We start from the raw sequence: 24,935 nt of genomic DNA on the forward strand, positions 1-24,935 counted from the left end.
CCTAGGTTGATGTTCAACCGCTGAGCCACACTGGCAGGGCTAACCTACTTTTATTTTATATAGAAAATGACACTCAGTCATTTTACTGATACTCTACAAGTATCATGTTTAATCCTGAAAGCAATTATGACACATTTAGATAGAAAGAAACTGGGGAATGAAAAGGTTTGCACATTGCCCAAAATCACACAACTCCCCCCCCAAAAAAAAAAAAAGAAAAAAAATCGAAATGTTAACACCAGCAATCTGTATCCTAAGCTTGCATTCTGAACTCATTTGCAATCTGCATATAATAATAAATGAAGAAATCAATGACAGAGAAACATAAACTAAAATATAGATGAGGCTGAAACCAAAGGATTCTTTGTGAAAATGAAACATACATAATATTAGAAACATAGTAACTGTACATAATAAAATAACTAAAGGTATAAAAGCAGACTTTTCACCAAAAAGTTAAAAATTCAGGTAAATAGGACATATTTTAGTGCTTGACTCATGCAGAGTCCTGTCCTGTGCTGCATGCTGGTCTGCAGCACCCAGCCGTCAGCAGAGCACCTCTGGCGAGACACCACTTGGTGAACAGCTTTCCCAGCCCCCAGGAGGTAGGTTTCTAGCACAGTCTAGACGATGGATTTCCAGCAGTTTCTGGTGGCACAGCTGGGGGAGCCATAGCTGTGCCATCTTCAACAAGGCCTGGCTCTTAGCCTGGGTGAGTGGGTAAGTTTTTGTGGGGGCTGTGCCATATCCGAGGTCCAGGGATAATGACTGTTCCTATGTCTGCTGTTGCTGTAATTCCTAAAATCCTCTTTGCTTCTTCCTAGTCAATCCCTCATTACTCCTATCCCCTGTTATAGTTAATAATTCTCTATGTTAAACTTTCTCCCATCAAATCTCTGTGTGCTGTATCTCCTGGTTGAACCCTGAATGTTGAAGTATTTTTAGACTTAATTTTTCACGGAAGCAATATATGTGGAAGAAAATGACAATAAGCTGATAAAAGGCATATACTAAACCAATGCAAGAAAATTATGCTATCTGGTAAGATGTAGAATCTTTTACACTGATGCCAGGATTAAAATAACTTTCTGTTAGTATTAGCCAATGCAGTAAGAAAAGATAAATAACTCATATGGGAATTTGAATGAAAATGACAATTTTTTTTTTCTTATAAACAACAGGTTTACCAATGGATAATCCAAAGTAATCCACAAAGAAATAAGTAACAAAATTAATAAAATAAGTAAATTAAGCAAAATTGCCAAATAAGACATTCATGTATACCTATTCACCAATTATAACTATAATTATATTCATAAATAATTAGAATATGATATTTGAAACAACTTTTTACACAGTAGCAACTATAACGTGTGTGGAAATGTCTCAGAAATATTATATTTTATTGAGACATTTATTAAGTTGTATTTAAGGACATAAAATGGGATCTGAACAAATGTAGATATATATCAGGGTTTCGGTAGATAGAATCAATTTCCTAAGGTAGCAATTGTGTCCATACCTTTGTGCCCAATGTAATTAACAATAAAAATCACAATGGAATTTCAGGAATATTTATAAAACTGCTGAGTATTTTAATTAAATATGATATGTTAATATTAATTAGACTCAAGAGTGAAACCTTTATAAAAGAACAAAGTATGAGATATATTCTTGATAAGTATTAATAATAGGCTAAGAAAAGTCTGATGTAAGAGATTTAAGTCTGAAAGACCTCCATGAGATTTATTTACATATTTAATTAATTAATTAATTAATTATTATTATTTTTTAAATCTTCACCCAAGGAGTGAGAATATTTATTCCATTGCTTTTTATAGAGAAAGTGGAAGGGAGTGGAGAGGGGTTGAGAGAGAGGGGAAGCATCAATGTGAGAGACACACGGACTGGTTGCCTCCCACAGGAGCCTGGGGGGCAGGGCATCGATAAAACCTGCAACAAACCCAAGTTAAGTGCCCTTCACTAGAATCCAACCCGCAACCCTACTGCTCGTAGGCGATGCTCTAACCCCTGAGTCACGCCAGCTGGGGCAGAGATTTATTTTTCATTTTTGAAATTACAGGACACTAATCTGTATCTTAGAGTCTCTCAGAGTTTCTCAAGAGAACAAATGAAATGTATATGTGGTATGTGGGTGTGTGTGTATGCGTTTAGGAGCTTGTAAACAATGAAGCTTTGTATGAAAATAGTCATACAAAGTTATCAGCACCCAACTTGGGGGAGTATTAGCCTTCCTGGTGGTCCGAGGGAAACTGGAACGCTTTTGAAAGCAAACGCTGAGAAAACTAACAGATAAGTTCCTTTCAGTCTTTCTGTGTGGATCCAATGTTTTTGTTAAAATAAATCCTCAGCAATAATGAGCCATTATGGTCATCACTAGATGATGAAGATCCAATGACCAATTTAGTTATTTGTTGAATATTTTATGTATTAGATTTTAAAATTTTGCTAGCTTACTTCTCAACTTGATGAATTCAAATGATGTAAAAATGAGGCAAGGCAAAAAACTGCAAAACAGTGAAAGGGAGTTTGTCTTTATTTGCATGTTAATAAACGAGAATTCAGCTCTCATTTCAACATCAGTTATGAAATCTTCCAGCCTATGGTACATACTGCAGTGTATGAACAAGAATTCACTTAAATCACTGGAGCAATGTCTTTACTAAAGACAACTTAGAACCCATACCTTAGCATACCTTAGTGTTTTTCTACTTGACATGGATCTCAAAATTTAAAAGAAAACAAGAACTTTACCGCACTTTTAGAAACCAGGTGCAGTGGAACTTTAGGATATTAAGTTTGGCGCTTTGTTTTCCAGGCTTGACTCTTTTCACCAAGACATGATTAGTTTACTACAAAACATTTTTTCCATGCTATTAATGACAGAATTCTAGGAAATTTTGCCAGTGGCTTCATAGCACTGGTGAATTGCATTGATTGGATCAAGGGAAAAAAGATCTGTGCTGATCAAATTCTCACTGCTCTGGCAGCCTCCAGAATTGTTTGCTCTGGTAATAGTACCAAATTGGTATGTAACTGTGTATAATCTAGCTTTCTATAGTTCAGAAGTAAGTATGATAGTTTATATTGTGTGGATAGTAAGCCACCATTTTTGTCTCTGGCTTGCTACTAACCTCAGATACTTTATTTGCTCAAGATAGCCAATTTCTCCTGCCCCTTATTTCTTCAACTAAAATGGAAAGCTAAAAGAGTGGTTATCACGATAATGTGGGGGACTTTGGTCTTCTTGGTTTCTCATGTTGCAGTGGTAAGCATACATGAAAAAATGCAGAAGAATGGACATGAAGGAAACAGCACTTGGAAGAGCAACTTGAGGGACATTGTGCACCTTTCAAGTATGACTGCATTCACGATGGCAAACTTAATACCCTTTACTACTTCCCTGACAGCTGTTCTGCTGTTAATCTTTTCCATGTGGAAACATCTCAAGAAGATGCAAGTCAGGAACAAGGGATCACAAGATCTCAGCACCAAGAGCCATGTAAGAGCCATGCAAACTGTGATCTCCTTTCTCTTGCTATTGGCCATTTACTTCCTGGCTCAAGTTGTCGCATTTTGAAGGACTAAAACTCTGCAGAATAATTTAACTCTAATGCTTTGTGAGGTTCTTGGAATCCTGTATCCTTCAGGCCACTCATTTTTCCTGATTTGGGGGAACAAGAAGCTTAGATATGCCTTTATGTCTTATCTGTGGTGGCTGAGATGTGGACTGAAAGGAAAGAAATAAGTGGGGACTATGTGTCTTCTGGCAGAAAACAAACTGATGGAGTCTAATGTTTTGTACTTCTTAGTGCATTTCATAATGTGTATAGAATTGGGTAAGACATACCTAGGAAAACTTACCTAAGCTTATCACAAAAATATATATGTGTGCTTGTTTATGAAAAATACAAGAAAGATTATAAGATTAGCATATTATCTTTTTTTTTAATTTTAGGCAAACAATCTAATTTTACAAAATAGTGTAAAAAATTCCTCAGGATTATGAAGCCGTGAGCATCTCACATATGTGTTTGATGTTATCATCTTGCAAGTGAAGAATTTATGATCTATATTTATGCATTTTTAAGGACTGACAACTCATCTCAGGAAATCATTTCTATTTTCCATTGTAATTAGTACCACACATATGTACCACAGGGAATTCAGATTTCTTTGTTTGAATGTTCAGTCTTTTTGATGTTAAGGATATTGAATTCTAAATCACACATTGAGGATGGATGTTTGGGATAGATATTATTTCATTATGAATTTTACTCCATGGTTAATAAAGAGCAATCAGAACCGTTGTTAGGAAAAGATGCAAGTAATGAAATTAAAGAGTGGCAAACATATTTAGAATATATTTTACATGCATGTACAGTAAGCAGTACTAAAGATTATTAGCTTTATACAATTAGGTGAAAGCTTAGTAAATAATAAAGTTCTACAATAAGGATGAAGAAGAAAGCAAAATTATGATGAGGTTTTTAATGCAACTATGCTTACATATGCAGTTTGGAAAGTCACTTCTTACAGTTTTGGAATTCAGAAGAACTTCTTTAAAGTAAATTTATTTAGGTTACCCCTAAGCCGTGTTTGGACCTCTGAATTGACAATCATCTTCTCCATCTTGCTACTTAAAAATTCATGTTAAACTTCAGACAAAAATAACCCTAATAAAAATGAAAAGGGTTTCTGTAAGAGCTTGGCATTATGTATTTTATTCAGTTTCCCCATAGAAGATGATTTCTAGAAGAACAAAAAAATTGTTTTTAATATGAAACACAGGGTATGGTAATACTAAGAGACCACATATAGGTATGGTGTGAAATAAGGGTTGTAGTTCATTTTTCCATACTGTTACTTTCCCAGCATCATTTATTGAAGAGAGTTTTATTTCCCTTTGAATTGTTTTAGTTCCTTTGTTGAAATGAACTGACCGTATATGTGTTGGTCTATAACTATACAATCTTTCTATTCGTTGATCTATTGTTATAATGAACAACTGTATCACATTGACTTAATTACTGTAGTTTTACATTTTTGAAATCAAATATTTATTTCAAAGAGCAAACATTTTCAATTTTTATGTAGTTCTATTTATTAATTTTTAAATTTCATGCATCATGCTCTTGGTGTTGTACCTAATAAATTGACGTAACTGAACTTTACAAAACTTTTCTCCTACATTTTATTCTAAAAGTTTTATTGGTTTAGCGCTTCCATTTAGGTTTATGATAAATTTTAAGTTAACTTTTCATATGGTATAAAATAAGGGGCTAAATTAAACTTTATTCATGTGGCTATTTAATTTTGCTGGCATCAACTGTTGGGGGAAAAAGTAGATAATTTCCCTATTGTATTGACATAGTGCCTTTTTAAAAAATACATGCTTTTCAGGATGCAAATGTGGTACTTGCATCCTTCTACAACCACGCCAAAAGTGCAACTAAACTACAGAACAATCTTCATGCAGAGCAGCCTGAAATTTGGCTGAATAGAAGCCCTATGCCCACAGAGTTAATTAAGAAGCCACACTGAGACTCATTGGAGTGGCAGAGAAGCAGAATGAGCTGGTCTCACACCGGTGTGTGTGGCATAAAAATCAGGAGGACTATCTCGGCTGGAGAGGTCCCCCCTAAGGAGCAAAGGGTTGCAGCTCCAAATGAGGTACCCAAGCCTAGGGTTCCAGTGCCAGGAAGAGGAGTGCCCATACTTTCTGGCTGTAAAAACCAGGAGGATTGAGGCTGAAGGAAATGGAGGGCGTCTGGAGTCCCAGGCATTCCTCTTCAAGGGCTCACACTTGGATTTCCTTGGATTCATTTCCTCTTGAGCTCCAGTGCTGGGGCAGTGGCTTGAAAGGCCAAAGAGATATGGGGTGGGATTGGATTGTCCAGCAGCAGGGCCAGAGCTGAGGAGTCAGCTTTCTCCCAGACAGAAGTGCTTACAGAGGCTACTATTTCTTTGACGAGCACCCCCTCCAGAGAAGCTATAGACAGCCACCAGACCTGAGATTCCATCAATCTGGCTCACATTATTTGCTCTGCCTTGGTGGTTCCCTGAAGCCACACCTCAACCAACTATTGGACTGACCCGAGCTATTTCCAGTGGCTTTTCTATACAAATGACCTGTCTTGGCTATAGTTTCAGATTTTCATAAAATTTCTCAAACAAGCAACATGTAGCCTCATAGTGTCCCTACCTCTTGTTAAATGGCCCCAGGCTTGGCAATAGCAGCTGAACTTAGGTCACAGCTTGACCCTGCCAGGGCACCTCCAAGTTGCACAAGTAAGTCATCTACAGATTACATCGTGACTCATGTCAGGTAGCCCTGGGAACTACACAGGCAGTGGCTGACCTTGTCCTGCACCTTCCCAGATTTCCCAGATCCAGAACATGTAATGGTGCTCAGACAGGTTCAGTCAACATTGAAACACCACCACTCAACCACCTCTACAAGTAACACACTCAAGGAGCAGACTCAGCAGTCACCAGAGCCTCACTAAACTGTGTCCTGCTCTGTGGGGTGGGCCCCTGCACCACTGACCCTTAACAGTGGTCAGGGGTCACAGTCATCATTGCAACTGATTGGCCTGGAGGTAAATTTCTCTCATTGACATGTGAACAGCAATCAAGGCTCAACTGCAATAAGAGGGTGTACACAACTCACACTGGGGATACCCTGGAGAGCCCAGGTTTGGTAATAAGGAGGCTGTGCCACTGGACCAGACAGGATGCCTACTGTAGAAGGCCAGTCTACCAAGCCTGGGAAACATAACAGCTATACTTAATGCATAGAAGCAAACACAGGGAGGCAGCCAATATGAGGAGACAAAGAAACGTGTCCCAAATGAAAGAACAGAACAAAACCCCAGAAAAAGAACTAAATAAAATGGAGATACTCGGTCTCCCAGATGCAGAGATCAATGCACTGGTTATAAGGATGCCCAATGGACTTAGGGGAAGAGTAGATGAACTTAGTAGGAACTTCAAAAACGAGATAGAAAATATAAAAATGGAAATAAAAAACATAAAAAGAACCAGTCAGAAATGAATACATTAACTGAAATAAAGAACAAATTATAGAGAATACATAGTAAAGTAGATGAAGATGAAAATCAAATCAGGGATTTGGAATATAAGGAAGCAAATAACATCCAACCAAAAAAGCACAAAGAAATAGAATTTTAAAAAGTGAGGATATTGTAAGAAGCCTCTGGGACAACTTCAAGAATACCAACTTCAAGCATCATGGGGTGTCAGAAGGAGAAAAGAGAAAGCAAGAAATTGAAAACCTATTGAAAAGTAATGACAGAAAATTTCCCTAACCTGGTGAAGGAAATAGACATACAAATTCAAGAAGCACAGAGAGCCTCAAACAAGATACATTATAATGAAAAGGCAAAAGGTTAATACAAAGAGAAAATCTTACAAGCAGTAAGAGGAAAGCAGTTAGTTATCTACAAGGGAGCTGTCATAAGATTGTCAGCTGATTTCTCACCAGAAAAGTTTCAGGCTAGAAGGAATTGGCAAGAAATATACAAAGTGATGAAAAGTAAAGACCTGCAACCAAGAATACTCTACCCAACAAAGCTATCATTTAGAATGGAGACAGATAAAGGGCTTCCCAGACAAGAAAAAACTAAAGGAGTTCCTCACCACAAAACCAGTGTTACATGAAATGTTAAAGGGTCTTCTTTAAGAACAATAATAATAAAGACAAAAAATATGAACAATAAAATGGAAATAAAGACATATTAATCAATAATTGAAACTTAAAAATAAATAAACAACAAGAGGAAGAGAAACAGACTCATAGATACAGACAACATTTTGATGCTTGCCAGAGAAAAGGGGGTTGGGGTAATGGGTGAAAAAAATGAAGGGATTATTTAGAAATTGGTTGTTTTAGAATAGTCATCAAGATATAAAACACAACATAGAGAATATAGTCAATAATATTCTCATAACTATGATGGTGTCAGATGGGTGCGAGATTGGAATGATCACTAGAAAGTTATGTAATGTCTAAACACTGGGGTGTACATATGAAATAATATAACAATGTATGTCAACTATAATTGAAAAATAAAAAAATGATTTAGAAAAGTTATCTGATTATGAAGGTGATTGTTAACAGCTGAAATTCAATTGTGATTCATGTGTATATGTGTCTATTATCATTCAAGTAGTGCACTATCTTGATTCATACAGCTTTTTAGCAAGCTTTGAAATTAGAAACTGTGATCCCCCAAATTGGCTCTTTTAAAAAAATTCTTTTGGCTAATTTTTTTGGTGGGATGGGGCAAATTTTATATTTTATATTTATTTATTTACAATCTTTTGGTGATCATGAGTGTTTTGCATGTCCATAAACATTTTAGGAATAGTTTTCACTTTCTGCAAAAGAGCCTTCTGGGATGTGATAGTAATTTCATTGACCATGCAGATTATCTCTTCATCTAAAGTCTCCCCTCTTGCCTGGCCGGGCTTGGCTCAGTGGTTGAGCATCGACCTAGGATCCTGGCGATTGAGGTTCGATTCCGGGTCAGGGCCCATGCCCGGGTTGCGGGCTAGCCGATCAGTGACTCTCATCATTGATGTTTCTATCTCTGTCTCTCCTTCTCCTTTCCTGTCTCTGAAATCAATAAAGATATATTTTTTAAAAAATTAAGTCTCCCCTCTTACCTGGATTTTAGTTCACTGGTCCTCCTTCCTTATGAAACTCTATGATGCATTTAAAATATAATTTTGACAATTCACTCCCCTTTTCTTGGTTGTTGTAGGAGGAAATCTTGCCTTTTTTCCACTGCTGCATTGTACTCATAAGCAGGGTTAACACTGAATAATCAAATGAATAACAATCCTTGGTTCCACGTGTTTGTACCAGGCAGGCACAATTGAAAGCACTCTACACAAATGGTATACTTACTCCTGACAAAGACCATCCACAAAGCTTATAATTTTATCTGATTTTTACTGATAATTATACTGAGGAAGACAGTAGTTTTAAAAAAGAGTCCAAGATCAGAGAGACATACAAAGCAGATAATCTGGGTTTTCCTTATGGCAGCCCAGCTCTAAGATTGTCCTGTAAAAACGATTATAATATAAAAACTGAAACAATAAAATCCAAGATTAGAGGCTGATTTTAACATTTATTAATCTTAAAATATTAAGTAGTCAGAAATCAATTAAACAGAGAAAGTAAAATTGAATTTTCATATACAGAGTAGTCTAAACTCTCCAATGGAAACCTGTGGGGAGCCGTTGTGGCCTCAGGCATGGAGGAGTTGCCTCGGTGAGCTGCAGATGTGCTCCCTTGCTCCCAGGGAGATGTGGGTGAGCTACTGTGGCCCCAGGCACAGAGGAGCTGCCTGGGTGAGCTGCAGATGTGCTCCCTTGCTCCCAGGGAGATGTGGGTGAGCTGCTGTGGCCCCAGGCACAGAGGAGCTGCCTGGGTGAGCTGCAGATGTGCTCCCTTGCTCCCAGGGAGATGTGGGTGAGCTACTGTGGCCCCAGGCACAGAGGAGCTGCCTGGGTGAGCTGCAGAAGTGCTCTCCTGCTCCCTGACCCAGACCTTGAGGCACCACAGCGATACTAATTTACCTTGCAGCCATAAATTCTAGAAAGGCTTATTAGGAAGCTGGCCCTGGCCTGAAGGGTTAAGGGGCAGTCAAGCCACATACCAAGCCAAGGACTCAATCCTTCCCAAAAAGTTCCCATTAGAAGCCGAGACAAAGATAGTTACCAAGGTCTGAGCTCCTGCATGAGGCAGGATGTTTACGCTGAAGGTGTTTGTGCAGCCTGGAGAGAACTACTTTGTATCGGGCAAGGGGAAGGAATGCGGGGCAGGGTGCTATTCAGCAAAAACAACAGCGCTGGTATAAATTGAGCTTGGAAAATAAACTTGGGGCTGCAGCCGTCACGAGCTGTAGTCCTCCCGATCCCATCTTTTCTGTGTCTGTCTTTTCTCCGTCCTCACCCCTACTCTCGGGACCGTTCGACTCTGCCGGCGGGCTCCGGCAGAAACCACATGTTCTTATGAAGTTTCCAAGGTATATTTAGGACATTTCTGAATATTTTAATTAAATAATTAATATTTAAATATTGCTTAGACACAAAAGAGAATCTTCATCAAAGTCTTAACATGAGAAATGCTTGATGTCTATTAATAATGAGCTGAAAAGCCTGAATGAAATAAAAGATAGATTTAAACCTAGATGACCTCACTGAGACTCATTTTTCCATTTTAAAAACTATGAGACAATAATTTATTCCTTCATGAGGTGTATGTATATGTGCTTGTATGGTTATGAATTTATAAACAAAAAAGTATACTTAAATGTTAGTCATCAGCAATAAGCTTTATGTTTAATAGACAAAGATTGGATTCTTTCTACATAAATCCTATATTTAAAACAAAAAATCCAAAAGGGGGAAATAAATGGTGATGGAAGGAGACTTGACTTTGGGCTGCAAAAATAATACAATATACAGATATGGGTCATAGAATTGTACACTTGAAACCTATACAACTTTATTAACCAATAAAATCACCCCAACACATTCAATAAAAATTTAATACATCCATAATGATGATGATCCTTTCTATAGCCTAACTTCATTGAACAATTTTGCTTTCACTGTGTATTCAACGTATTGTGTTTTTAAATTTTACTGATGACAAATTATGGAGAGGTTAAACAAAGAAAATTGCAAATCAATGAAAGAGAATATGTCTGTATTTGCATGCTGGCAAATGAGAATTTAGCTTTTGCAACAACATCAGTTATGAAATATTCCAGCCTACAGCAAGGACATTAAGTATTTGAATAAGAGTTAATTTGAGCTTTTTAGGAAACAGCAATGTTTTCCATAAAGAAAACATTGCGCTTTTCCATTAGCATACCCTGGTACTTTCCTGCTTGGCATTGGTCATAGAATTTAAAAGAAACAAGGATTCTATGCACATTCAAGATGAGTTCCAAATAGAAGTTAAGGTCAGAATATTAAAGAAATCAAGACCAAGGGATACTGGATTTGGTCTTTTTTTTCTAGACATGATAAGTTCATCAAGGAGTATTTTTTCCATCCTCATAGTGGCAGAATTTGTTCTAGGAAATTTTGCCAATGGCTTCATAGCACTGGTGAGCTGCACTGACTGGGTCAAGAAACAAAAGATCTCCTGTGCTGATCGAATTCTCATTGCTTTGGCTGTCTCCAGAATTGGTTTGCTCTGGGCAATAGCATTCAATTGGTATGCAGCTGTGTTTAATGCAGCTTTCTATAGTTCAGAAGTAAGAACTATTGTTTATAATGTCTGGGTAGTAAGCAACCATTTTAGCCTCTGGCTTGCTACTAGCATCAGCATACTTTATTTGCTTAAGATAGCCAATTTCTCCAGCCTTTTATTTCTTCACCTGAAATGGAAAGCTAAAAGAGTGGTTATCATGATAGTGTGGGGGACTTTGGTCTTCTTGGTTTGTCACCTTGCAGTGATAAACATTGTTGAAAAAATGCAGATGAATGAATATGAAGGAAACATCACTTGGAAGGCCAACGTGAGGGACATTGTGCGCCTTTCAAATATAATTGTATTCACGCTTGTACACTTCATACCCTTCGCTACATCCCTGATAGCTGTTCTGATGTTAATCTTTTCCATGTGGAAACATCTCAAGAAGATGCAGTTCAGGAACGAAGGCTCTCAAGATCCCAGCACTAAGGTCCACATAAGAGCCATGCAAACTGTGATCTCCTTTCTCTTGATACTTGTCATTTACTTCCCGTCTCAACTCATCTCAATTTGGAATACTAATATTCTGCAGAACAATGCAGTTCTTATGCTTTGCCAGGTTTTTGCAATCCTGTATCCTTCAGGCCACTCGTTTATCCTGATTTGGGGGAACAAGAAGCTGAGACAGGCCTTTCTGTCATTTCTGTGGCAGCTGAGGTGCCGGCTGAAAGAAAGGAAATAAGTGGGGACCATGTGTCTTCCGGCAGAAAACAAACTGATGGAGTCTGTGAGGTTTTGTACTTCTTACTGCATTTCTTAATGTGTATAGAATTGTGTAAGGTATACCTAAAAAAACTTTTACCTAAGCTTATCACAAAAATATATATGTGTGCATGTTTGTGAAAAATTCAAAAGAGATGATAAGATTAACATATTTTTTTCAGGCAAGCAACCTAATTTTACAAAATATTGTAAGGAATTCCTTAGGATTATGACATGATGAGTTTCTCACATAAGTGTTCTATGTTTTCATCTTGGATGTTAAAATTTATGATCTACATGTATACATTCTTAAGGACTGACAACTCATCTCAGGAAATCATTGCTATCTTCCCTTGTAATTAATACCACATTATGTACCACAGTGTGTTTAGATTTTTTGTTTGCTCCTCCAATCTTTTGGATGGTAAAGATATTGAATTCTAAGTCACACACTGAGGATGGATGTTTGGGATAGACATTATTTCAATGTGAATTCTTACTTCATGGTTAACAGGTAGCCATCGGAATTGCTGTTAGGAAAAGATGCATGTAATGAAATTAGAGTGTCATACGTATTTAGAATATATTTTAAATACATGTACAATAAGCAGTACTAAAGATTTTTTAGATTTAATACAATTAAGTGAAATCTTAGGAAAAAATCAAGTTTTACAATAGGGATAAAGAAGAAAGAAAAATGGTCATAGTGTTTTTAATGCTGCTATGGTTCCTTATGCAGTTCGGAAAGTCATTTCTTAGAGTTTTTGAAGAAGACGTTTCCTAATTTGGAAACTGATATCAATTTATTTAGTTGACACCTACACCATGTCTGGACCTCTAATTGCCAATCATCTTCTGCAACTTGCTTCCTAAAAATTCCTTTTAACCTTAGAGAAAAAGATTAAAAATAAGTGTAGTATAAAATTGTGGTACACAAGTCAATGATCATTCTACAGACATGAAAACTGGTGTCTGTGATGTCTATATACTAATTATAAAAAATGTCTTCAAGACCTGTTTCTATTATATACTTGTGGAAATGATGACATAGAAAGTGTGTTGAAATAAATTTGGTAGCAAGTTTTTTTGTAAGAAACAAATATATAACCTTGTTCAAAAACTTAATTTACATGTCTAAATTAAATCTTAGCATTATGAAATTTTAACCTTATCTATATGTAAGATAAACCTTTTTCACATCTGATATATAAATTTGTTTTCATTATTTATTTATTTATTTTCAAATTTTTTATTGATTGCCGAGAGAGGATAAAAGAATGAGAGAGAGGAAGAAACATAATGATGAGCGAGAATCATCCTACAGCTGCCTCCTGCACGCCCCTTACTGGGGATGGAAACAGAAACCCAGGTCTTTTCCCAGACGGAGAATCGAACCATAACTTTTTGGTTCATGGATCGAAGCTCAACCACTGAGCAACACCGACTGGGCCATTTGTTTTTAGTCTTCTGTATGTCCGAGTAGAATGTAAGCATTATAATGCGGGATGATGTTTACCCTCTTTCCTGCTGACTCCTCAGGACACCCCATGGCATAGTGGGTCAAAATGATATTCTAAAGACTAAATAAATGGATGCATAGACTACATTAGGTCTGGAAAACCAATGAAAACAAACGCATCACAAACTCTGCAGGTGGCATAGGTTTCCTGGTTCTGCTTTTTTGCCATTCAAATGCCTGTCACAAATCTACACACGCTCGGTTCCAGTTACTGCCTTAGGGTGGGAAAACCAACAGCTCTCACACACAGGCTCCCAAATGTAAAGCTCAATACAAAACTCCAAAACTCAAACATAACCTAAATTCCGTGTTGCTTTTTAATCAGTGCTGGTGTGTCTGGGGAGCCTTCTCTATGCAGCTGTCCAGGGAACCAGGCTGGCCACCAGTCTGCCATCTTAACATGTGGCTTCCAAGATTGCTTGGAGTCATCGCCGTTCTGGAGAGCCGAGAGAAGAAAGACGGGTGGAGGAGCATGTGTGGGAGATATTTTGGGGACGTGTCTGTAAATGGTGCACGTAATTTTCACTCAGAAAACATTGATATGATTCAGTCACATTGCCACACCATCTGTAAGGGAGGCTAAAAAATATAGTCATTCTACAGCCCAGAAAGAAGATGAAAACATTTCATTGAGGACGTGGAAGTTGGAGGGCACTTGGCAGCATTTCAACTGAAAAGCCAGTAAGATTATAAAAGAGGACTCCCTCTGTTTAGAAGGACGCCATGCTTGTTCATGTCACAGATAATCTGACATGCCTTTACATCAGTCTTGAATTTGTTTCTGTATTTCTTCATAAGTGCTAAATAATTCAAGTTCCCACTAAATATTTCTGTCTGTCTTCATAAAACCACAGTCAATTCTGCATTAGAGCATTTGTAGCTGCCTTGTGTATATTCCCAGTATACTTGGCTTGTAACTTCTAATTAGCTTCTATAATGTTTCTTAGTGATTATTTCTAGTTATTTGTTCTAGGACTTGGGTGTTGTGTTTGAACTAGAAATATTTGCAATAAATTTTTATGTAAATTAAATTGCATCAACAAAAATACTTGATACGTAGCAGGATCTTACTGATAAGTAACAAATACTGACTAAATTATATAAAGATTTTTTTCCTATCAATTACTATGCAAAATTTACAATATTTGCATTTACATGTATGGTTCAGGGAGATAAAAATACAAATTGGCCGAAAACAATCTCTCTCATATCTGCATGCTTACACACTTTACTTCACCAGTTTAGCCAGAGGCACAAATGGAAATTTGCAGCTGGTGGCAAGAAAATGGACAATATTTGCATTTATTCTGGAAATTATATACTAGCTGACTGGGCAATATGGTATGTATTCAGGAAATGCTATATGTCTTAACAGAACTGTTCGATTTAGCACTGGATTACAAGACAAACAGAATGCACGATTCTTGTGTGAAAGTCTCTGGAACTATACCACAAAGCAGAATTTTGGTTGTACTTTCTGGAATTATGATGAAAATATTTACAGAAAGCATCATAAGTGGATGTCCATCTGCAACTGTTTCACTCTAAAGCTTTCCATGAAGCACAACATTAGAAACGTTCTGATGCAGATGTCAACTGGAATCAAGGTCTCCTTTCTGGTAGTGGCAACAGGAGAAGTCATCTTAGGAATGCTAGGAAATGGGTTCATTGCACTGGTGAACTGCATGGAATGGGTCAAGACTGGGAAGGTTTCCTCAGCTGACTTCATTCTCACCAGCTTGGCTATGGCCAGAATCATTCAACTGTGGGTAATACTATTGGATGCATTTATAAAGGGGCTATATCCACACTTCTATGCTACTGGTAAACTAGCAGAAGTGGTTTCCATTCTTTGGGCATTAACTAATCACCCAACTACCTGGTTTGCCACCTGCCTGAACATTTTCTACTTCCTTAAGATAGCCAATTTCTCCCACTCCTTTTTCATGTGGCTGAAGTGGAGAGTCAACAAAGTGGTTCTTGTGCTTTTCCTGGGGTCTTTCTTCTCACTGCCTGTTAACCTTTTAATGCAGGACACTCTTAGTGACTTTGGATGAATACCTCTGTTAAAGGAAATATGACTTTGCAGTTGGATATAAATACAATTTTCAATCTTAAAAGTGTTCTTCTTACTTTGACCTATGTGATCCCCTTTTTCCTGTCTCTGATCTCTTTGCTCCTTTTGTTTCTGTCCTTGGTGAGACACAACAAGAATTTGCAGCTCAGCCTGACAGGCTCCAGGGACTCGAGCACAGAGGCCCATAGAAGGGCCATGAAAATGGTGACCATCTTCCCCTTCCTCTTCATCACTTACACTGTTACTATTCTAACAGCAAGTTGGATCTTTACTAAGGAACAGACATATCAGGGCATGTTGCTTTTCATTATGATTACAGCTGCCTTTCCTTCAGGCCACTGTTTTATTATAATTTTGGGAAACAGCAAGCTAAGACAGATTGCCTTGAGGCTACTGAGAAAAGCAAAACCTTTAACTTCATAGACAGAATTTGAAATAAAGTTTTGTATTCTATGGGAAAACACCTTTTAAAAACCCCATCAGCATTTCTTTCATCAAGTCCTTTCAGGTGTTGTTAAACAGCACTCAAATTTCCCTACAACATGCCATTAAGTAATTATATTTTCTCAAAGTGATAAATGCATAAACAATATACAATGTAATATGAATACATGTATATAAAAGTATTGTCACAGAAATGGAGAAAGTAACACATTTTTTTCTAACTAAAGATAAATTTGAAATTACAATAGAAAAAGAATTGTAAAATGTTAAGTGTAATAATTACTTATACAAATATAAAATATATAACATTAACATACTAGTCTGATGCTTCTATTATAGGAAAAAAATCTGATGTGATTGGAATTTTTGTGCTATGTTTCCTGGACTATGATTTGGTAAAACAACTTTGTGCAAGAGTATGGCATGTTTTTAAGATGAATGCATATCTTAAAACCCATTCATTGTACTCCTATTTTTTATACTAGAGAAATTTTGGCACATGCATAACAGAATATATATGAAAAATGTTCATGTTACTACCGTTCTTAAAGCTGAAATTGAGAAGTCCTATAAATGCCCATCAGTTATAAAATCGACAAATAAATCACTGCATATGGACAGAACACAAACATGAAAATGAACCAATTAGATCTATAAATTTCTTAGTTCCTTGATAAAGAAAAACAAAAACATAGACATAGAAAGTTAAATTTGTTAAAGCAAAATACATATTTAGTGTAGTGTTTGGGTATGTTTATGTATATGTAGTGCTACTTTGACTGCTGTAATAAAATGACCCAGATTAATCACAATAGCTGGGCATGCAAATAAGCAGACAAGAGAATTTTGCTTGCTAATGATGCTATTAAAGTATGAAGAAAGTTTATATACTGCATTTTTATATAGAGGTTATGTACATGTGCATATGAACATGGATTCAAAGCAAAGCACTATTTGTTTGAGCTCATTTGCCTTAAATTTTAGAATGTAGTAAAAAATAGTAAATGAATTATTAGAAATACTTTGTGTGTTTTTAAAATATATCTCTATGAATTTGAGAGACAGGAAGGCCAGAGAGAGAGAAAGATAGAAACATCAATAATGAGAGAGTCATTGATCGGCTGCCTTCTGCACGCCCCCTGCTGCGGATCGAGCCCACAACCTGGGCAGGTGTCCTGAGCAGGAATCGAACTGTGATCTCTTGGATCCTAGGTCGATGCTCAACTGCTGAGCCACACCCGTCTGGGAAAAATACTTTGTTTTTAAGTTACTCTTGATGAAGTTTTAGGTGAAGCTGTTCTTTCAAGCTAGCCCTGATGCTGACAATGATGTATCCTAAGGCCATGGAAAAGATCAGTAGTGTTCTTTCATTACAGTGAGCTTGCCTCTAAGAAAACTGGATGAAGTCACTACTATCAGTTAGGAATCTCCTATCTAGCTGCCATCATCATTGTCATCATCATCAACATTATCATCATCATCATTTATTTCTTTTCGTGACTTATATTTCAAGTGTTTACACACATAAATCAGAAAACCTGTAAATAATTTCTTAAAGATCATTGTATGTTACTAAATAAATAGGAAAGTTCAAATCAAGCAGAACACCTTTAGAAATGGAGTGTTCTTTTATTCTAAATGTATGAATTAAGCAAATTATTTAAGGATGATCTTAAAATCACAGAATTAAGCTACAGAGCCCCCTTTCTAATATCAGAAGTAGATTAAATGTATAAGGACTACTGAAACAAATAAGTCATGGAATAGGGTGGTGTCCCTGTGACTGATGTATTTATATTTTAATTATTTGAATATATTTTGAGAACAAGTTCTGCTCCTTAACTTTCCTTGTAATGAGAACCTGTGGTAATAGACAGGCTGCCATCCAAGAAAATCTCATCTGGTGACATCCATTACCAGCTTCTTTCAACTTAGTGGAGTCTGACTAGTCCATGACTTATCTATTCTGTGGCCAAAGTTTGGGAAAAGAATTGAGTTGATACATTTTCTTGTTGACACTAATAAAAATGAAAATGTTTTCTTTAAGACTTTGGTATTATGTATTTTATTTAGTTTCCTCATAGAAGATGATTTATAGAAAAAGAAGAAAAGATTGTTTCCAGTATGAATGATAAGGCATAGTAATACTAAGATGTCACTTAAGAGAGTGTTGTTCAATTTCCCACTGGTAGTCATGATCAGTTACCCCAGCCAGCACATTATCTCCCTTCTTTGCCTGTTGATGTAGAGGCCTAAGGAATCCAAAGTGGCTGGATGGCTGTCTTCAATTCCAGTTTGATAAAATCATTACTATGTCTCCTGGTAGAAGTGTTCCTCCTTTTGCACAATGACCTCCAGGCCAGCAGAATATAAGGTCATGGGAAGAGGAAACAGAAATTTTGCTGTTGGGTTACTAGTGGTGATAGTGGGCGGTGACAACTGCACTTCTCCCCCTTGATTCCTGCACTTGTGAATCCTGGTTACTGGAGAAATAGCACCATTTATTGCCTGCAGATTTCAAGCATGTCACCTTCTGGAGAACCTTGCCCCAGCCCTGCAAGATATTGCCACCTAACTGGCACTGGAATGGAGTCTTCAAAAGGCCATTTACCATTCTGTCAAGCCAGCTCCTTCAGGATGGTGGGGAATATGGTAAGATGAGTGAGTTGCATGAGCAGTGGCCCATTGTCACACTTCTCTTGCTATAAAGTTGGTTTCTCGATCAAAAGCAATGTTTATACAGTACCTTGATGGTGGATAAGGCATTATGTAAGCTTGAGCATGGTAGTTTTGGCAAAAGCACTACATTCAGGGGAGGCAAATCCATATCCAGAGTACTCATCTATTTCAGTAAGACCAAAACATCTCTTTCATGATGAAAGTAGTCCAGAGTAATCAACCAGCCTCCAAATGACTGAGTGATCACCCCTGAGAATGGTGCCATATTTGGGACTCAGTGTTGGTGTCTGCTACTGGCAGATTGTGCATTTAGCAGTGGCCTCTTTGTTCCTGCCACTCTGGTCATGTTGTACATGAGCCCATTGGGTGATGCCAGGGGTGGCTGGGAAAGACTGTCACCCATAGAACAGGCCATCTTTTCTACTTGTTTATTAAAATTATTCTGTGTTGAAGGTACCCTTTGGTGAACATCCACATTGGACACAATCATCTTCACAATTTTTGGCCATTCAGAGAACTCTGTCCACATACTTCTTTCTCAAATTGTGTTGTCACCAATTTTATAATCATGTTCCTTCCAAGGTGCTTACCATCTAGAAAACGATTGGCCACATTCCATGAGTCAGTGTGTAAGTACACCTCCACCATTTTGTCCATCTGAGCAAATTGAACAACCAGGTACAATGGTCAGAATTCTGTTCACGAGGAGGATTTCCCTTCGTCCCTGACGTTTAAGATGTCTCAGAAAGGCGCTGCTGTGCTGTAGCTGTCGACTTTGGGATGGTCCCTCAAGTTGTGCAAAACCGTTGTAAACCCGGCCCAAATCTGCTCTTCCTGTGTCATTTTATGTAGAGTATTTCCCATGAAGCCAGAGATGCAGGCTGGAAGGGAAAAGGCCTTGTACCAGGAGTGGGGACCATGGGTATTTAAGTCACTTCTTCATGTAACTTCTAGTGCCATCAGGGTCTACTTGGGCCTGATCTTGTATATTCCATTTCTATTTAATGATTTCTCATGAGCACCTTTATGGCTCAGTTGGTCAGATAACACTTGGGTTATAATGGGCCCCTCAGATCACATGGTAACTTGGTGGTCCACTGTAAAGACTTTTGCCTCTCCTAAGGCCCAGTAGCAGGCTAAGGGCTGTTTCTCTAGCTGCAGAGGTTGGCAAGGCTTTGCTCCAATATCCTAAGGACCTGCATTGTGATTTACCCATAGAGGCCTGCCGATGGTTCCACAGAGCATCCCTCTCTGTCACTGACACTTCATATAAGAGACTATGGAACCTATTTTATTAATATTCTCCAGGGGGAGACAGTACTTAATACTGACACAATAACAGGTGAATGTTCTTTGACTTTTATACAGACATAGAGAGAAATTTTTGTTTGATTGTAAAACTTCAGTTTCAGAACAGAATAAATATAAATGACAAAAATTCACTCTTAAGGACATGAAACATTTTAATTAAATAACTGATATTTAAATATTATGTAGACACAAACAAGATATTTTATCAAATCTTTAACATGAGAGAGATGTTTGATATCTCTTATTACTGAGCTGGAAAAGCTGAATGAAATAAAAGATGGATTTGAACCTAGATGACCTCACTGAGACTCAGTTTTCCATTTTGAAATCTCTGAGACAATAATTCCTTCCTTCCATGAGGGTTATGTGTATGTGTGTACATGTGCTTGTGTGCTTAGGACTTTGTAAATAATAAAATTTTACTTAAATGTTTGTTATCAGCAAGCAGCCCTTAATGAGCATTGGCCTACCTGGGATACTCAAGAAAACCTTGATGCTTTAATAGGCAAAGGTTGGATTCTTTCTACATAAATCTAACATTATAAACAAAAGTCCCAAAAGGGGATATATGGTGATGGAAGGAGACCTGAAGTTTGGCGGTAAACACACAATACTATACAAAGATGATGCACTAATGAATTATACACTTGAAATCTGTAAATACAGGAAAAAGGCCTCTCTTTTTCTTTGCTGTAGCCTCCCATAATTTGTGAGAAGCACCTGGTAATTGAACCCCAAGATGTTGGCTTCTCTGTTCAAGCTGTGGGACAGTATGAGCTATTCTCAAGGCTACATTCTTGCCTCTTCCTCCTCCCTGCTGTTTTCACAAGCCAGGATAATTTGCATCAGGGACTCTCTAGTTAGTAGAAAGTTCCCTACCTGCCCTCTCCTTCAAACAAGTCTCTTTTGAATGCTTCATAACTTTTCTCTAAGCATGTTTTACAGGCTTGGGAAAAATACTGATAAGACACCTCCCTAGGACATTTGCTGGACTATCTCCTAGAAAGCAAACAAACTGTAACTTTTCAAGATATCCCCTGGTATCTGCTCAACTTAGAGGCAACAGTCCCTTCTTTCCTTGTCCCCTAGCAACAACATCTGCTTAAAAGAGCAAGCTGCCATTTGTTTCTTGCCCTTTTATTGATTAGCAGTGCACTGGTCCTTTCCACCATTGGAAAATAAAATAAAATTTCTTTCTGCATTTCTATTTTATTTGTGAATTCTTTCACAGCCCAAGCCACTGGCCAAACCCTAAGAAAACCTATACAATTTTATTAACCCATGTCACTCCAATAAATTCAATGAATAATTTAAAAAACCCATAGTGATGATGATCCTATCGATGGCCAAGCTTCATTGAACAATTTAGCACTCACTGTATAGTCAATGTTTTGGGTTTTAAAATTTCTCTAGTGACAAAGTTGCTGAACACAAATTATGGGGAGGTTAAACAAAGAAAATTGCAAATCAATGAAAGAGAATATGTCTGTATTTGCATAGTGGCAAATGAGAATTCAGCTTTTGCAACAACATCAGTAATAAAATATTCCAGCCTACAGCAAGGGCATGCAATATTTGAATAAGAGTTAATTTGAGCTGTTTGGGGAATAACAATGTTTTTCATAAAAAAGCATTGCACTCTTCCATTAGCATACCCTGGTACTTTCCTGCTTGACATTGCTCAGAGGTCTTAAAAGAAACAAGAATTTATGCACATTCAACATCAGCTGCAAATAGAACTTAAGGTCAGAATATTAGAGGAATCATGACCAAGTGATACTAGACCTGTCCCCTTCTTTTTGTTTACTAGAAATGGTAAGTTTACTTCTGAGCATTCTTTCCATCCTTATAACAGCAGAATTTGTTCTAGGATATTTTGCCAATGGCTTCATAGCACTGGTGAACTGCACTGACTGGGTCAAGAAACAAAAGATCTCCTGTGCTGATCGAATTCTCATTGCTCTGGCTGTCTCCAGAATTGTTTTCCTCTGGGTAATAGCATTCAATTGGTATGCAGCTGTGTTTAATACAGCTTTCTACAGTTCAGAAGTAAGAACTATTGTTTATAATGTCTGGGTAGTAAGCAACCATTTTAGCCTCTGGCTTGCTACTAGCATCAGCATACTTTATTTGCTTAAGATAGCCAATTTCTCCAGCCTTTTATTTCTTCACCTGAAATGGAAAGCTGAAAGAGTGGTTATCATGATACTATGGGGAACTTTAGTGTTCTTGGTTTGTCACCTTGCAATGTTAAACATCGATGAAAAAATGCAGATGAATGAATATGAAGGAAACATCACTTGGAAGGCCAACTTGAGGGACACTGTGCACCTTTCAAGTATAACTGTGCTCGTGCTTGTACACTTCATACCCTTCACTATATCCCTGATAGCTGTTCTGATGTTAATATTTTCCCTGTGGAAACATCTCAAGAAAATGCAGTTCGGGAACAAAGGATCCCAAGATCACAGCACCAAGGTCCATGCAAGAGCCATGCAAACTGTGATCTCATTTCTCTTGCTATTGGCCACTTACTTCCTGGCTCAAGTCACCTTAATCTGGAATTCTAATACTGTGCGGCACAATTCAGTTTACTTGCTTGGCAAGAGTCTTGCAATCCTGTATCCTTCAGGCCACTCATTTATCCTGATTTGGGGGAACAAGAAGCTGAAACAGGCCTTTCTGTCATTTCTGTGGCAGCTGAGGTGCCGGCTGAAAGAAAGGAAATGAGTGGGGAACATGTGTCCTCTGGCAGCAAACGAACTGATGGAGTCTGTAATGTTTTGTACTTCTTACTGCATTTCTTAATGTGTATAGAATTGGGTAAGACATGCTTAGGAAAACTTTTACCTAAGCTTATCACAAAAATATATATGTGTGCTTGTTTATGAAAAATACAAGAAAGATTATAAGATTACTGTATTATTATTATTATTTTAGGCAAGCAATCTAATTTTACAAAGTAGTGTAAAAAATTCCTCAGGATTATGAAGCCATGAGCATCTCACATACGTGTTTGATGTTATCATCTTGCAAGTGAAGAATTTATGATCTATATTTAGGCATTTTTAAGGACTGACAACTCATCTCAGGAAATCATTTCTATTTTCCATTGTAATTAGTACCACACATATGTACCACAGGGAATTCAGATTTCTTTGTTTGAACCTTCGATCTCTTCCATGGTAAGGATATTGAATTCTAAATCACACATTGAGGATGGATGTTTGGGATAGATATTATTTCATCATGAATTTTTACTTCATGGTTAATAGAGAGCAATCAGAACTGTTGTTAGGAAAAGATGCAAGTAATGAGATTAAAGAGTAACAAATATATTTAAAATGTATTTTATATTCATGGACAATAAACAGCACTAAAGGTTATTAGTTTTAATACAATTAGGTGAAAACTTAGGGAAAAATCAAGTTGTACAATAGGGATGAAGAAGAAAGGAAAATGGTCATTATGTTTTTAATGCTGTTATGGTTCCTTACCCAGTTCGGAAGGTCACTCTGTTTTTTTCTAAACCTCACCTGAGGACATTTTTTCCATTGCTTTTCAGGGAGAGTGGAAGGGAGATAGAGAGAGAGAAACATTAATGCGAGAGAGACACATCGATTGGTTGACTCTCTCAGGTGCCCCAACTGGGGTGGAGCCTGAGAGTGAGGTATGTGTCCTTGAGTGGAATTGAACCCAGGACCCTTCAGCCCGTAGGCCAGCTCTCTAACCACCGAGCAAAACCAGCCAGGGCAGAAAGTCATTTCTTAGAGCTTTTAAATTCAGAAGATGTTTTGTATTTGAAAACTGATATCAATTTATTTAGTTGACACATACACCTTGTTTGGGTCTCCGAATTGCCAGTCATCTTCTCCAACTTGCTACCTAAAAATTCCTTTTAAACTTAGAGAAAAAGATTCACATTTTCCCTATCTTAAATATGTGCTCCATATAAGAATGGTATAAAACTGTGGTGCATAAGTCAATGACCATTCTGCACACATAAAAATTGATACCTATGATGTCCATGAAATAACTCTAAAAAAGTCTTCAAGCTCTGTTTCTATTAAAATCTTGTTGATCCTGATGAAATAGAAATTTTGTTGAAAGAAATTTGTTAGCAAGTTCTATTATAAGAAAGAAATGTATAACCTTGTTTAATAGCTGAATTGACATGTTTAAGTTAAATGTTAGCATTATGAAATTTTAACACTATATCTTAAGATAAAACTTTCTACATCTGATTGATTCATTTGTTTTTAATCCTCTGGATGTCCGAGTAGAATGTAAGCATTATAATGCGGGATGATGTTTACCCTCTTTCCTGCTGACTCCTCAGGACACCCCATGGCATGGTGGGTCAAAATGATATTCTAAAGACTAAATAAATGGATGCATAGACTACATTAGGTCTGGAAAACCAATGAAAACAAACGCATCACAAAATCTGCAGGTGGCATAGGTTTCCTGGTTCTGTTTCTTTGCCATTCAAATGCCTGTCACAAATCTGCACACGCTCGGTTCCAGTTACTGCCTTAGAGTGGGAAAACCAACAGCTCTCACACACAGGCTCCCAAATGTAAAGCTCAATACAAAACTCCAAAACTCAAACATAACCTAAATTCTGTGTTGCTTTTTAATCAGTGCTGGTGTGTCTGGGGAGCCTTCTCTATGCAGTTGTCCAGGGAACCAGGCTGACCACCAGTCTGCCATCTTAACATGTGGCTTCCAAGATTGCTTGGAATCATCGCCGTTCCGGACAGCAGAGAGAAGAAAGACGGGTGGAGGAGCATGTGTGGGAGATATTTTGGGGACGTGTCTGTAAATGGTGCACATAATTTTCACTCAGAAAACATTGATCTGATTCAGTCACATTGCCA

At 37.4% G+C, this 24,935-nt stretch overlaps 2 protein-coding genes and 1 pseudogene across 3 annotated transcripts; all 3 read left to right on the forward strand.

The window, feature by feature from the left end:
* Nucleotides 1-2,861: 2,861 nt before the first annotated feature.
* Nucleotides 2,862-3,769, forward strand: LOC308553012 (putative taste receptor type 2 member 33 pseudogene; annotated as a pseudogene). The gene has a single exon. The product of its transcript is annotated as a putative taste receptor type 2 member 33 pseudogene (transcript).
* Nucleotides 3,770-11,087: 7,318 nt separating this feature from the next.
* Nucleotides 11,088-12,005, forward strand: LOC308553011 (taste receptor type 2 member 43-like; the record flags this gene model as incomplete). Its single annotated transcript, XM_081128511.1, has 1 exon — nt 11,088-12,005. The coding sequence occupies one exon, from the start codon at nt 11,088-11,090 to the stop codon at nt 12,003-12,005; it is 918 nt and encodes a 305-aa protein (XP_080984637.1).
* A 9,862-nt stretch (nt 12,006-21,867) lies between these two features.
* Nucleotides 21,868-22,785, forward strand: LOC308553339 (taste receptor type 2 member 19-like; the record flags this gene model as incomplete). Its single annotated transcript, XM_081129217.1, has 1 exon — nt 21,868-22,785. The coding sequence occupies one exon, from the start codon at nt 21,868-21,870 to the stop codon at nt 22,783-22,785; it is 918 nt and encodes a 305-aa protein (XP_080985343.1).
* Between the last annotated feature and the right edge of the window lie 2,150 nt (nt 22,786-24,935).

This window comes from Miniopterus schreibersii (genome assembly GCF_964146895.1).
Source record: "Miniopterus schreibersii genome assembly, chromosome: 2".
NCBI lineage: Eukaryota > Metazoa > Chordata > Mammalia > Chiroptera > Miniopteridae > Miniopterus > Miniopterus schreibersii.